This window comes from Podarcis melisellensis, assembly GCF_964234715.1.
Source record: "Podarcis melisellensis genome assembly, chromosome: 10".
Classification (NCBI taxonomy): Eukaryota; Metazoa; Chordata; class Lepidosauria; order Squamata; family Lacertidae; genus Podarcis; species Podarcis melisellensis.
This window is the reverse complement of record NC_138542.1, coordinates 57,892,388-57,906,648: the sequence shown is the minus strand read 5'-3', so window position 1 is coordinate 57,906,648 and position 14,261 is coordinate 57,892,388. Positions and strand designations below refer to the sequence as shown.

Below are 14,261 nucleotides of genomic sequence, written 5' to 3'. Positions count from 1 at the left end.
TTTGGTAGAGTCCCTTAAACTCCCCTTCCTCATATGCCTCTGCAATCAACTTTTATTTGTGATTCTTGTAGGGATCTTCAGTGTTTCCCTGGTGGCCTTAACATAATCCTTTTCAAGCTGTACCATGTTTATTTATTGACCCAAGTCCCTTTGTCTGGCCCTTTGTCTTATGTTCAATGGTACTTCTCCCCATAGCTTTCCAACAGGCATCACATAGTCTCTGGCTTGGCTCTTCAACTATGCCTGAACATAGTAATGGCACATGATGGAAAGGTGGTGTGGCAGTGGTGTTTTTCTGATGGCAGCAATGTGAACTTGCTACAATAGTCCAGCAAGGTTAGAGGATCTCTAAGTTGGTTGCAGCAGTCCCACAGGTGTGAATGCATGCCAGCATCACCAACGCAGAGCTCTTCTGACTTCACTGCCACTTTACTTTATCCCACCCCACCAAGCACAACGCCACCATGAGGGCACCACTGTGGCCTGAAACACCATCACTACCCATGTTAGTCCCACAACACTTGGATTTCCTGTACTTTCCCCTCCTCCTGTATGAGAGTTTCTGTTCTGAAGGAGAAGAAAGAGGGAAGACAGGACATGGAACATAAACCTGATGGGCAGGTTAGGGTGCAATAGGGCTGATGCTTGCATGGCTAAATCAAGGTTCTCTGCTTGTAGATAAAGCTCCAGATAGGAGCCACTCTCATTCTGGCTTTTTTTAGTCAGGAGAGCTGTCTTCAAAGCCATCAAAAGTGGAAATCAGGCTGCAGCAAAACCATGGCCAAGTCATCAGCACCCTCACCTTCATTATACAATTCTTCCAAGAGCAGTACCTTCAGGTCAAGATCAACATCAGCCACCTATGGGAGCTGGAATGAAAGTCTGCTCAAAATCTGGAGATACATCAGGATCCTCATTCTGTACCCGGGTTTAAACTCTTTGTATACTGCTGTTGTGATAGTTGCATCCTGCTGATTCACAAGATCTACAAGGATTCTCAAGCTTCAGTGTTTGGAGTAAACATTTGTTAGTGGGCCAGTCACATATCTACACAAAGTCAGTCCAAGGTGCATTTAGTCTGCAGGCAAAGTGATGAATGGTGTGTGTGTGTGTGTGTGTGTGTGTGTGTGTGTGTGTGTAACTTCACTTCCCATTCTGAGCAAAAGAAAATTTCTCCCAGGGAAGGGGGGTTGCATCTGTTGCAAGGGCAGTTTGGGGTGAGGAACTGTCTGCATCAGCCTCAGTGCAAGTATGCTTCTTAAAGGTGGTCTTGCTAGTTCAGATGTTCAAGGAGCAGCTGATATGATGAGGTCTACCAAGAGAGCAGTGGAGCCATCTATCTTAACCACTTACGTTTATCTAAATCATAAATGCCTGTAGATGACCCAGGAGGGTGGTGACTAGTTTATTGTATAGTGACATGTTTCAGTCACACTGGGCTTTATGTATTGACTTAACTGTCCAAAAATACAGGTCAGAAGATGCATGTACTTACACAATACAGAAATGCTAGGTTGATGATACTGCAGCTGTTGATGTTGATCGGCTTCTGGCTCCTCAGGCTCTACTTGTGTGGAAACCGAAGCTGAAGCAGCAGGGATGGCAGTGACACCAGTGGCAGGCGCAGCATGTTTAGTTCCTTGCTGGGTAGTGCCCGCTTGTAACTGCTGCTCTGTCTGCTGTTTCTGACTGACTTCTTCTTGCTTTCTTTTTTCCTGTTCTTCTCTCACCAACTGACGCTGCTCCCTCTTTCGCTTGATCAAGGACACTCTATCCTTTATAGCTTTGGCCATTGTCTTGTGATCCCCTTCACAGACATACCCAGACTCAACCTGAAAAGTGGATGGTTCATGTCATCAGATAAACAATGATAAAGCAAAATAAAACTTTCTATAATTATACATCAAATGCGCCAAGACAGTTAGCTTTCCAATGCTGCAGCATTTCCAGCTAATACATGTTGCAGTAGTTAAACTATTGCAAGCTCATGCATGTCTTCTGAAAGAGCACTACTGGGAAAAAATCAAGGCAAAAAGATTATAAGATCCTATCATAAACCAAATAATATCTTCACATGAAGCAATGGATAGCACATATACTACTAAGTGCATCTGCCTTCCCATTTATATGGCAGTCAGTGCAATCACCTTGAAAGGAAAAGATGGATACAGTGTCTTCTACCCCAGCTGCAAGGTCAAAGCAGCTGCATCAACCTTCTGTTCAGAAGTACTCAACTGTTAGTTTGGAATTGGCTAAGGAATGAGACCTAGCAACATTTGCACCCTTCTAATTTATTGGAGAGAAGCTTGTTGCAAAAACTGATTCAGGTGGTGTTTTATGCCTTGGAGGGTAAAAATGTAAGTACTGTATCCAGCTTAAAAGTATAATGGCAAGTGAGCAGATAGACAGATGTGTTTCTCTATGTGGTAAAAGTGCCCTAAAGTATATAATTTTTTGAAAGAAGTGTTAAAATATCATTGAACTGACAGCTGGATGGTAGTAGTTAATCCCCCAAATTAACCCTTCTGGGAAATCATAAAGGCAAGTTTCAACAAATGTCCACTGCATCTACATAATCTAGAGCAGGGGTAGCCAATGTTGTGCCCCCAGGTGCTGCTGGACTACAACTACCATCATCCCTGATGCATGGATTTTTTTTTATGTTCAGCAACATCTGAAGAGTATCACATGGGCTACCCATGAAGCAGAGCAACTCTTAAGTGCACTGATTATTCTTTACTTAAGAAAAATATGGGATTCATCCATTATTGAAAATATGTGCATGACTGGGGGAGCAAGGGGAAATGAAAATCAAAGCTACCTCTGTAGGTATGCTCAAATTAGAAGGGTGGCAGAGTTCAGCCCCTTACATTGTGTGACTGCTTTCCCCAGCTACTGTTTTTCAGACAGCTATGGAATTCTGGCTTGTCTGAGAAAGACATCACAACAAGAAGACACCATTTATTCCCACTGTATTAAGTTTAATTGGGCTGCACTGGGGTGAGCAAAATCATGAAAGAAAAAAAATCAGCGACAGGGTTCAATTCCATGTCTCTGGAATCTGCCAAAATAGGTGCAGAAGTGGGAATATCTGTCATATCTATATGACATACCATTTCTTGTGCTACATCTTCTGGGACATCTCTCTCCAAGTCGAAAGAAAATTCTATCGCTTCATTATCCTTATATTTGCCCTTAAGTTTTTTAATGTCTTCAATTCGTAACCAAAGCTTGATGGCAATTTTCTCTCCATCATCTTCTTCCGCTAGCTCTACCCGCACACCAGTTTCTTCCTGGAAGAATGCATGATTCAGAAGGTCCTTGATAGCATACCTGAGCATAATGGAAAGGAAATAATAAAAGGGGAATAGAAAAGACAAAAGAACGTTATCACATAGTACAATACACAAACAATTCCTCCATTTTCCAATTGGGCTGCCCATATTCCACGGAATATTTAAATCTTGTTCTAAGACAAACTCTATATATCCATGCCATTTCTAAAGGGACTTGCTTTTTTAAAACAATAAGGATGACTGATACTGAATGCTAAATACAATCCATGCACAATTTTTAGCAATCAATCCTTAGTTGCTGATGGAGATTTATATGGTCCTTTTGTCCATAAATTGTTCCATTTATCCTCTTCAATGTTTATATCCCAAATTAATTCCCATCAGTTTTTAAAATGTTTTTGAGGGCAAAGTCTTAATAAGGGTTTTGTATAAAAGGGAAATCAATCCCTTAGTCATTATACTATCTCTTATTACTCTCTTTTCATATTCTGTTAGTTTCCCCGTAGCTTCATTTTTATTTCTATATTGGTGAGAAATGGAAAGAACTTACAAAATAAAATTAGGAAGGAAAATCACAGCCAACAGAAAATAGGATCGGAAGATAACAGAACTGAATGTGAATTAACAAACATACAATAAATAAATATAAAATATTTTAACATATGACCATAGTGTAGAGACTTTTGTGTGAACAAAGATGAAACAATTTATTATTTTTCAATATGGAAGAAAGGTTGTTGAAGTTACTGGAGGAAAAGTTGTTACATTGGGCTAGAAAAAAATTATTGTCGACATTTATCAATAATAATAATTGGGGAAACCCTTTTAGATGTTTCGTGTGGAAAGGAAAATTAATGAATTTGAGACATTTGGGTTTGAAGACTGAGAAAGTATCACTTAGCTTAGCAGAAGGAAGAACAGCTGGATGTTATTGTAGAATGAATACTTTGAATAATCTTTTTATATGGAACTGACAGACAGGGAATCGAAAGTCCTTTTCATTTCTCTTTCTTTATTATTTTTATCTGACTGTTCAAGGAGTACACACCACTGTTGTTGTGCACTGTGTAATATCTGAAGTGCCTCATCCAAATCGAATGAATATTTACCTTTCATCTTTGTTTTGACGAATGCATCCCTCAATGATTTCCTTTACTTCAGGAATTGCAACTTTATCAAAGCTTGCTGGTTTGACTCCCTGAAATACAGAAGAATATGTGAGAAAATATGGTAACAAAAAATGTCTATTTAAATCTCTAATGAAGTTTAGCATGGCTGGTGACATTCAATCTTATAGAGGCACAATGCTTGTGTCATATGGACAGTTTTATTCTTCACAAGATATGCCACGGTGATTTGATTCATGATTTCTCTCCAATTCAACAATCAAAGCATTAGTTATATTTGAGTGTGGAAAACGTCAGCTTTTAATCAAATGAACTTCCACACTTAATTATGAAAAAACAACTTTTCTTATTTTACTTGTATTTTTGAAACTATATATTTTAAATGCAACTGCAATCGTAAAAATCATTTTTTAAAGAGGAATGCTGGAAAGAATCCAACAAGCATATATATTGCCCTCCTCTCTCCTAGAAGTCTGCAACAATTAAGTAAGGCATGCTAAGATAATTTCTTTCTCTTAAGTAACCACTGGTTTCCAACTTACCCAGAATCTATCTTGGTCCTAATTGGCAAAATGAGATTCACTTTGTTTTCTCTCAAATACATTGCCACATTTATTATATCCATCGCTATCCTTTCTTTTCTCATTCCCAAAATGATGCAACACTAAATCATGGTTTAGTATGTACAAGCCTGCTCTTCCTCCTCCCTCCTCCTCTGACACATCCATTTCCATTTTATACCAGCTGCAGTTTGTCTTTTCCTCCAAATAGGGAACTGTGGTTAGTTTTAGTATGGTTTATCCAAACAGGCCAAGATCTGATTTCTGATCATACTACTCTTATGTCAAACCCAGTGGCCAGTCTCACCTTCACCATGGCCTATCTTTCTGTACATAAATGAGCACAAAATTAATATTAACAGATTTTCCTCTCACCAGGCATAACCTATATTTACCATTAAGCCACAAAGATTTTGAGGTGGTGGTGGTGGGGAGACAGATGAACAGATATGACAGAACAGGATAGAACTGTGTGCGTTTTACAAGATTAATATTTATTAAACCCAGAACTGAACACACATAAGAAGGTCCTAATTTATATGGCATGCTCCCTTTGACCTGTGCTTCATGTTCCTTTGTACATAACCTAACAGTCTCAGAACTCTTCCTAAATAAACATTTATTCACAGGTGATTGAAACCTCAATCCACATTGGCACTTTGAGCAGTAAAATTATCTGAGTAGTAGTAACCAACTTGGAATTTGGGGGCCATGTAAAGTTAAAAAACTGTTGATATCATGAACTGCGATACAATACAAGCTACTGTCTAACTGGCATTCCAAGGGGCTTTTAGTCACCATTTTGCCCTATTAAATTTACTCCTACCAGCTCACTTTTAGTGCCTTATCAACAAAGGCTGTTGGCTCAGATGAATTGTTCCTGTTCTTTTAGAAGTATGAATTTCGATGAAAGGTCCCTGCTCTTATTGCATTGCAAAAACAGAACAAAACCCTGTTCTTCAGTTGCTCACCTACTAAAGGAAAACTACCAAATACAACAAAATGATTTTGAATAAAAATGATACTTCCCTTGTTTTTAGACATATATGTTAACTGACTAATGAGGCATCCTAATTAAAGGCTGCAGTTCTAAGTTTTAACAGACTTTTATAAAACATTTTAATCTACAACTCAAAAAGGGGAAAAACCTGTTAGTAATCTGACAGGCAGCCCTTATCAGTTAGAACACTTAATTGCATAGAGTTATGATCTATGTATTTTCATGCAGAACTATTCAAGTCTTGAATTCAAATTACCTTCTTGTGATCTGATCACATGGAGTGATTACAATACAAATTCAAAAGTCCACCGAAATAATTTAAAAAACAAACCAAAGGGAGGGAGGGAGGGAGAGCATGTAAAGGACATGTTGTACTGTTCAGGGCTTCCAGCCATGTACACAAAGCCATTTGAGGGTCAAGCTAACATTGAGAAGCAGTGTTAGTTATGTATAAGCTAGTACACATCACATTTGGTCAACACACATATCTACAACACATTGTACCTGCATATAATACGAAGTATGCCTTCCAGTTACTAGCAGGCCTTGATTTAGATAATGTTGACTTAGTAGTACAAACTTTGATGACTTATTATAGGCAAGAGACACACTGATATCTATTAGCACATTCTTCCAAACTACTTGGTCTTATTTATTCTGTGAAAAGAGCTGCTTACAGAGTAGTATCGAGGTGACTAGACAGGTAAGGTTTAAATCAGCCTTCCCCAACTAGCTGCCTTCCAGATGTTTTCCGCTACAAATCCCATTAGCCCCAGTCAGCAAGGGCAACGGTAAGGGATGATAAGAGCTCAAGAACAATGGCACTTGTTTGGGATTGACAAATATAAAGTTGCTTGTTTATTATTACAGTGGTACCTCGGGTTACATACGCTTCAGGTTACAGACTCGCCTAATGCAGCAATAGTGCTTCAGGTTAAAAACTTTGCTTCAGGATGAGAACAGAAATCGTGCTCCGGTGGCGCAGCGGCAGCAGGAGCCCTATTAGCTAAAGTGGTGCTTCAGCTTAAGAAAAGTTTCAGGTTAAGAACAGACCTCCGGAACGAATTAAGTACTTAACCCGAGGTACCACTGTATTTTACACCTTAAATGACCACCACAGGATTAGTATCACAACTTGTGGGCTGATAAATTTTTGTGAACCTATGCTCAGTATTGTATTAGCATACACAGAAGTATACTCACTAACCACAATAAAGGCCAGTGAATGGTTTGGAACAGTTAATATTTCAACTGAAAGAGGACTATGAACACGGAAGTTTCAAGTTGTTGTTTTAAGTTAATATCTCTCTTGAACTTAATGTTTCAGTTTAAGAAGTTTACTATTTGGGACTATACACTTTCACTGATATACAATTGTTTTGTATCAAATAATGTAAATACTTTATTCCATTCTCGAAGTCATACCAGCTTTGCATATATAAAAGATAATCAATCATAACAAAAGATAATCAGAAAAACTCTTGTGTTATCTTTGAGCTAATATAGTGTAGTAGCTAAGAAGCAAGACAATAAAACCAAAGTCACCAGAGTGAGCATTCATGGAACAGGATGAAGGAAGTCTGAAGTGAATCAGACCTTCCTCTTTCATCAATTAGTTTCCAAATACATTAAATGGTACACTGGATAATTACGACATTTCCTCCTTTCAAGGCAATCCCCTGGATTAAGTATTTGCTGCCTTTGCACTGTTTTTGCAGAAGTTCCTGCTTGCTATTACATGCCAATTTAAACTATAGCCTACTCTGTCACTTACATAAATTTTTCTGTGTTAACTATTTTTAAAGCATTTTAGAATCAAGTGAGCATAGCTCTCTTTCACCCTACTTGTGTTGAAAACTGGGTTAATATATTTGCACTAAGCTTTCTTTCACAGCAGTTCAAAATGGCAAGTGAACGATATGCTGAAAAGCAACTTCAGAGCCAAAAATAAATTCTTAACTGCTCAACCAAGCACCAGAATATAGTATCTGTATTAAAGTGGCATAGGTTAACACAGCACTTATCAAAATAAAGAGTGCTTAATACTCCATATCTTTGTCAAGTGTAATTAACTTACATTAGCCCGTTTAAACATTCCTATTCCTTCCAACCGCACAAGACAGGCACCACCATTAAATTACATTAACTGAAACTTTTGATTACCTTTCATTCTTACAGAGACAAACCTGCATTTTGTGCATAGTGATGGTTGGGCCCCATGCCTCCTTCACTTGTGTATGAGAAGAGTTATTCAAGAACCCATATCTAGTATATCATCTAGTATATCAAAGATATTAGATGTATTCCTTTGCCCCCTCTTCTGCAGTTTGCTGGTGTGCTTGTTCATCCTAGTCAGAAAAGCCCTAGAAAGTCCTAGTACTGTATCTAGATTTCCAGGCATTATCTAAGTAATTGTGCCAACATTATTTTCCATGCACATGGAGACCATAATTCCTAAACAGATCCACACTAAACCTGAGTCTCAGCTGTCCTTTCTCCACTTAATTTGCACCAAAACCATTACATCCATACTTAAGTCCAGATACTTAATATTTTGAAGTCAGGACTGCCACAGCATAGCACCCAACACATGAAAGTAGTTATAGAACAGATCTATACAGAATTCTCTACAGAAGCATCAGGACCCCCTATTTCCCATCATATGACTTAAATGAATGCAAGCTAGTATAACTGAAATTCTTACCTCTTTACCACAGTCTGTGTGAGAACAACAGCAGTGTGAATTTATGATGACAAACACTGGGCAAAAATCTCTCTTGGAAAGATCCATTAGGAGACTCAGAGGCAAATATGTGCACGCAAAAGGAGAATGGACTGTTAGGGTTAGGGTTAGGGTTAACACTTAACGCACGGCAGAAGGAAAGCAGGGGTAAAGCTTTGAAGGAAGCATAGTCTTCTCTACAGTTTTGCCTTCCCTCATCCTGTGTCAGCCTGTAGAAATCAGAACTCTGTTTTCCACTGGCCAAGCCCCTTGACACACAGCAATAATAAATGCCATGGAACAGGTAAGCCTTCTTAGGGCTCCTCCCATTTCATCCTTCCCTGCTATTTCAGGCAAATTGGCATCTTCTTTTGCAAAACCCAGAATAGACTCTGTCCAAGCTTCCCTGTTCTATCATGCAGAGTATTAAAAAGAATGTAGCTGAAACTGAAGTGTCTTGATGATTCTATTTATAATTTATAATTTAAGGCACAACCACTTGACTGGCATTATAGCAATTGTATTAATTAATCTGATAGCACCACTAGGATGTTACTTAGTCAAACGCAGCTACTTAGTCAAACTCCTCTTTCTACCTAGATTACTGTATTCTTTTTACAAGTAGTCACACAACCTATTTTCTAATTTTACTCCGCACTGAGAGCAAATAATGGAACTACGTCCCTGCATTTACCTATGCCTCTACATTTTGCTCTTTTGCCAGTTATCTTATGGACTGTTGAAAAGTTTTACAAGGAAACCACATGTAGCACTAAAATACCATTGTTAGAAACTGGGATATGAATGCTGGGAGCCATGTGGCTCCTGGGACCTAGGTTGTGGGCACCAAAACAAAATGTCTAGACACCATTGGGATAGGGGGCTGCTCCACTAGCAGACCAGGCAGCCCTGCAGTAAAAAATAAAAAATGCTGCCAGGTAGATCAGGGGTCTGCAGAGTAGACACGTCTTTTGTTACTGCTCTGCCCCACCAAACACCTGATTCACCTGGCAGCAATTTATTTTATTTTTATTTGCTACCTGGTAAATCAGGGGGTCTGCAGGGTAGCACAGTACCCCACCAAACACCTGATTTGCCCAGCAGCTCAGCAGCAAAATTAGGCACATCTTTTGCTGCTGTGCTGCTGTGCAAATCAGGTGTTTGCCGGGGTGGTGTCACAACAAAAGACAAGTGTATTTTGCTGCTGCTGCTGCTGCTGCTGTCCCCTGCAGACCAGCTGACTGCACCCAGAAAGGTGGAGATGCTAGGCGCCAAGGGTGACTCCTGAACATCTCCATCCAGTCGCAAAAGGCCCAGCTAATTTTGAATGTTGAATATAACTGAGAACATCAGCTACCTCTGCCAAAGCTGGAGAGCACCTTTAATACACTCTTAGCCCCTTGTTCTTCCCAAGCTACTGGGCAAGACAAAACATGACATTGCTTTTCCACACTGACTCATCACATGCCCATTTTAACTGGGATTCAGATGAGAACATCCATAAAACAATCCAAGTCTTTCTACTGAAAAGACACCAGTCTGCTAGATACCATGTTGGTGCATAGCAGCGGCAGGTTTCATAGAAAAGATAGACGAGTGACCGTGCCAGCAGGACTGCTAAGGGAGGGGAGGGATTGTAAGAAGATTGGAAACTTTTTCCAATTTTAGATATACAAGAAACTCATGCAAGATCACATTCAGATCACATGTAGTTAATTGAATATGCATCTGTGTCACTGTGTATCCACATCAGGAAGCCACAACCCGTGGCTACTGCCCTCCCGTGAGATCACACACAACTATTTGTGCACAATTTACATGCAGTTTCCTACATGGAAGTGCTAAGAAAGTTATGATAGCTGATAATGGTATTTAGGATTTCCCCCAAACAAGGGGATTAACAATAGAGTCTGAAAGGAATTTTACTCTAATTGCTTTAATCTTCTTTTAGACTTTGCCATTAATTATGTTGGCCCATGAACTCTAGAGTCAAGCTGCAAGGTACTTTGAAAAATCTCCATTACTTTTTTACTAAGCTATTTCAGTACTGTACTGGTTTGAGCTAGATGTAGGCTGCTACAAACCGTTAAAGGAAATGTTAAAAGAACTCATGATCCTAATGGAAAACAAAGTTAACCCCTTCCTCCCAACCCTGAGGCAATACTATGCAAGGTAATTTAATTTACTCCATGCATCTTATGAAATGCAAATTTCTGTTATGTTACCCAATCCATGCTTAACCACTTCATTCCTGACTCTACAGCTTGCCCAGCTAAACTTCAATTTTAAATATCAATATCCAATCCAAATTATGGTTTTTTTTCTTACTGGTATTACAGCTTGCTATGCCCTAGTAATGCACATAATACTCACCCCTACTTAGTGGTATGAACACATTTTACCGTATTTTTCGCTCCATAAGGCGCACCTGACTATAAGGCACACCTAGTTTTTAGAGGGGGAAATCAAGAAAAAATATTATTTCCCCACCCCCAGCCCCAAAGAGCAACGGATAGGCTGTGCGCAGCCTGTCCGCTTCTCCCAGAGCTTCTTGTGGCTGCCGGGGGAAGCCCGGGTCCCCCCCCCCAGCCCCAAAGAGCAAAGAAGCCAAGACAGCGAGCGAGATCCATCCCGCTCGCTGTCTTGGCTTCTTTGGCCGTGCGCAGCCTCTCCGACCAAGAGAGGCTGCGCGCGGCTATGGCAATTCCCCCACCTCCCACAAAAGCCCACAGGAGCCGTGCACCCTTTAAGGAGCGCGTGGCTCCTGCGGGCTTTTCTACGAGGAAGGAGAAGGGACTGACTGGCCGCATCAATCCATTCCCCCTACTGGGGAAAAGCCTGCAAGAGCCGCGCTGAGCTTATGTGCGGCTTTCAGGGGCTTTTCCTGCCTGCCTCCCTCCTACATTCGCTTCATAAGACGCACACAAATTTCCCCTTACTTTTTAGGAGGGAAAAAGTGCATCTTATGGAGCGAAAAATACAGTATTTCAGGATTTCTCAGAATACTTTCCATGCCTTAGAGATACTGAATTTTACCACTATAGTCCACATTTTGTGAACCAGCACTGCAGTACTGTCTTCATCATAAGAGCTTTTATCCTGCACAACCAGTTTGACTCTCCTTTCCCCACCTTCATCCCCATCTTTGATTTTCCAGTGTACGTCTGGGAAGTTTTGTTCTCCAGTTTATTCCTATCAAGTGAATGGTCATATTATGATGGGGGTGTGTGGAGTTACTTCACAATGTGCATCTTCATAAATCCAATGTGGTTCTCACTTATTAACACTGCTAGTCATTGCACTTCCTTAAACATATCCAGAGGGTGGGCTGAACTTGTTGCTCTGCTGGAGGCAGTATGTGAAAGGGGGAATTAGGCATAAGCATGAGAGGAGACAAACAGTGAAGGATGAAGTAGTGAGTGGGGTCAACTGGCAGTGTAATACACAGTGGAAGGTGGAAGGAAGATCAGTGATGACGTGGAACAGTGCTTATGAAGCAGGCACTGAATTCCTCTGATAGCTGGCTCTGCCTCTGCCTCTACCCCCCATCTTCCCTCTCTCTCTCGACATTTCAGTTCCATTCTGGGAATTATACTCTGTGAGTTCACATTGTGAACCTTGGTTGGGGTTCCCTTCAGGGACCACTGGGGCTAGAGCAGGATGCAGATCCTGTACTGCTCATGACGAGACAAATGGTGCACTGTCTGTGCATGGCCATCTACCCAAATGCACACAGGCACTTGCATGGCCCCAGGGTGGGTGGGGGTGACAACCTTTCAAATGCCATGTAGATCCTCCCACTTTCTAATGCACTAATCCTGGCACACTGCTGCCTCAGAAAGGCAAAGGGCTGCAATGTGGATCTGGCCCTGGAGTGAATCTGAAATTACTTTCCTGATGTGTTTGGGTTATTATATCCTAGCCTAGTAAATCCAAGTAATCAAACAAGTAATCATCATCAGATCCCCGAGGATTCACAAATCAGTTTATGAATTGGTTACAGTAATTTTGTTCAGAGGGAGGTTACCTTCACTGCAGTGTAGAGACAGTCAAGTCTCAAATATAGTTCCATTTTAGGATCTCCTACACATCTTTGACTCCACAGTCCATACCTATTTCAACACTTTACAGCAGATACTTTCATTAAAGTGTTGCTTGGATGAATGAAATGCCCTATGTTACCTTATAAATCTCCACTAAAGAGACAGATTCACAGCTTATTTTGATTGCTAGAACTGAACGTAGGGGGTAGAAACTTTAAAAATGCAAATGAACTAGTCCTGTGATGACTTGTCAGTTGACTTGCAGTTAAATGTGTGAACCTCCTCTGTAGAAAGTACAGTCATACAGAAGCTCCATCTATAATGTTTCATCTGTGATAGCTGTTTGCATTAAGTGGGGAAAACGCATGTGGGAACTGATCGTTCTAAAAGACCAGATTAAATATATTCAGCCCAGTTTCATTCCTAGACAATTAGTGGCATTATATGGGCAAACATGTACAAAAAAATGGCCAACAGTCAAGATAGACAAAACATTAAATTCATGATGACAGTCAAACTTTTTAAAAAGGTTTTTAAAGGCACAGGGAGATCACAACTGCAGAGTATGGGGAGGAGAGATTTAATTATTCCTCACAAACATTGCAGTACTGATGAAGCAGGTATTGGCATTAATGGCATCTTATGGGAGGGGGTGAGCTGGATCATAAAGAAGGCTGATCTCCGAAGAATTGATGCTTTTGAATTATGGTGCTGGAGGAGACTCTTGAGAGTTCCATGGACTGCAAGAAGATCTAACCTCTCCATTCTGAAGGAAATCAGCCCCGAGTGCTCACTGGAAGGACAGATCGTGAAGCTGAGGCTCCAATACTTTGGCCACCTCATGAGAAGAGAAGACTCCCTGGAAAAGATCCTGGTGTTGGGAAAGATTGAGGGCACAAGGAGAAGGGGACGACAAAGGACGAGATGGTTGGACAGTGTTCTCGAAACTACAATGAGTTTGACCAAACTGCGGGAGGCAGTGGAAGACAGAAGTGCCTGGCGTGCCCTGGCCCATGGGGTCACAAAGAGTCTGACATGACTAAATGACTAAACAACAATAAATGGGAGGAGGAGAGAAGTCAGCAAGTTAAATGCATTCACACATTTAGATATCACTATCTTGGCCCTAAGTTCAATGAGGACATGGGTCAGTAGCAAAATTCAGTACTATAATAACAAAGTGCAATAGCATAATAGATAAGATGGTTTCTTTATACAGTACAGATTCAAGAACCATCAGGAGCAAAACACACTCAACATGTTTTGGCCACCTTTAAATAGTTTAAAACTGCCATAGACCTCTGCAGAGTTTCATTTTTTTAAAAAAACCCCTTTGCGAAGGTGAGCATGACTCTTGCAATGATGGAGCAAGCTCTCTTGAACGCTACCCATTCTGGCTGATGAAAGCCAGGTGGGGTGGGGGGGCTGATCAGGTCAGTCCAGGGTGTGGAGAACATGCCACTGTGCAATGAAGTGGGGCTTGCTGGTCTTAAAAAAGCAGTGGCACATTCAC

The 14,261-nt window shown here is 40.6% G+C and overlaps 1 protein-coding gene across 1 annotated transcript in view; it reads right to left on the bottom strand.

Annotated features, from left to right (window-relative positions):
- WNK1 (WNK lysine deficient protein kinase 1) overlaps positions 1–14,261 on the bottom strand; it is a 104,526-nt gene that overhangs the window by 43,936 nt on the left and 46,329 nt on the right. Inside the window, 3 exon segments of the mRNA XM_081926651.1 lie at positions 1,496–1,832; positions 3,114–3,333; positions 4,406–4,494. Coding sequence (XP_081782777.1) covers positions 1,496–1,832; positions 3,114–3,333; positions 4,406–4,494 — 646 coding nt within the window.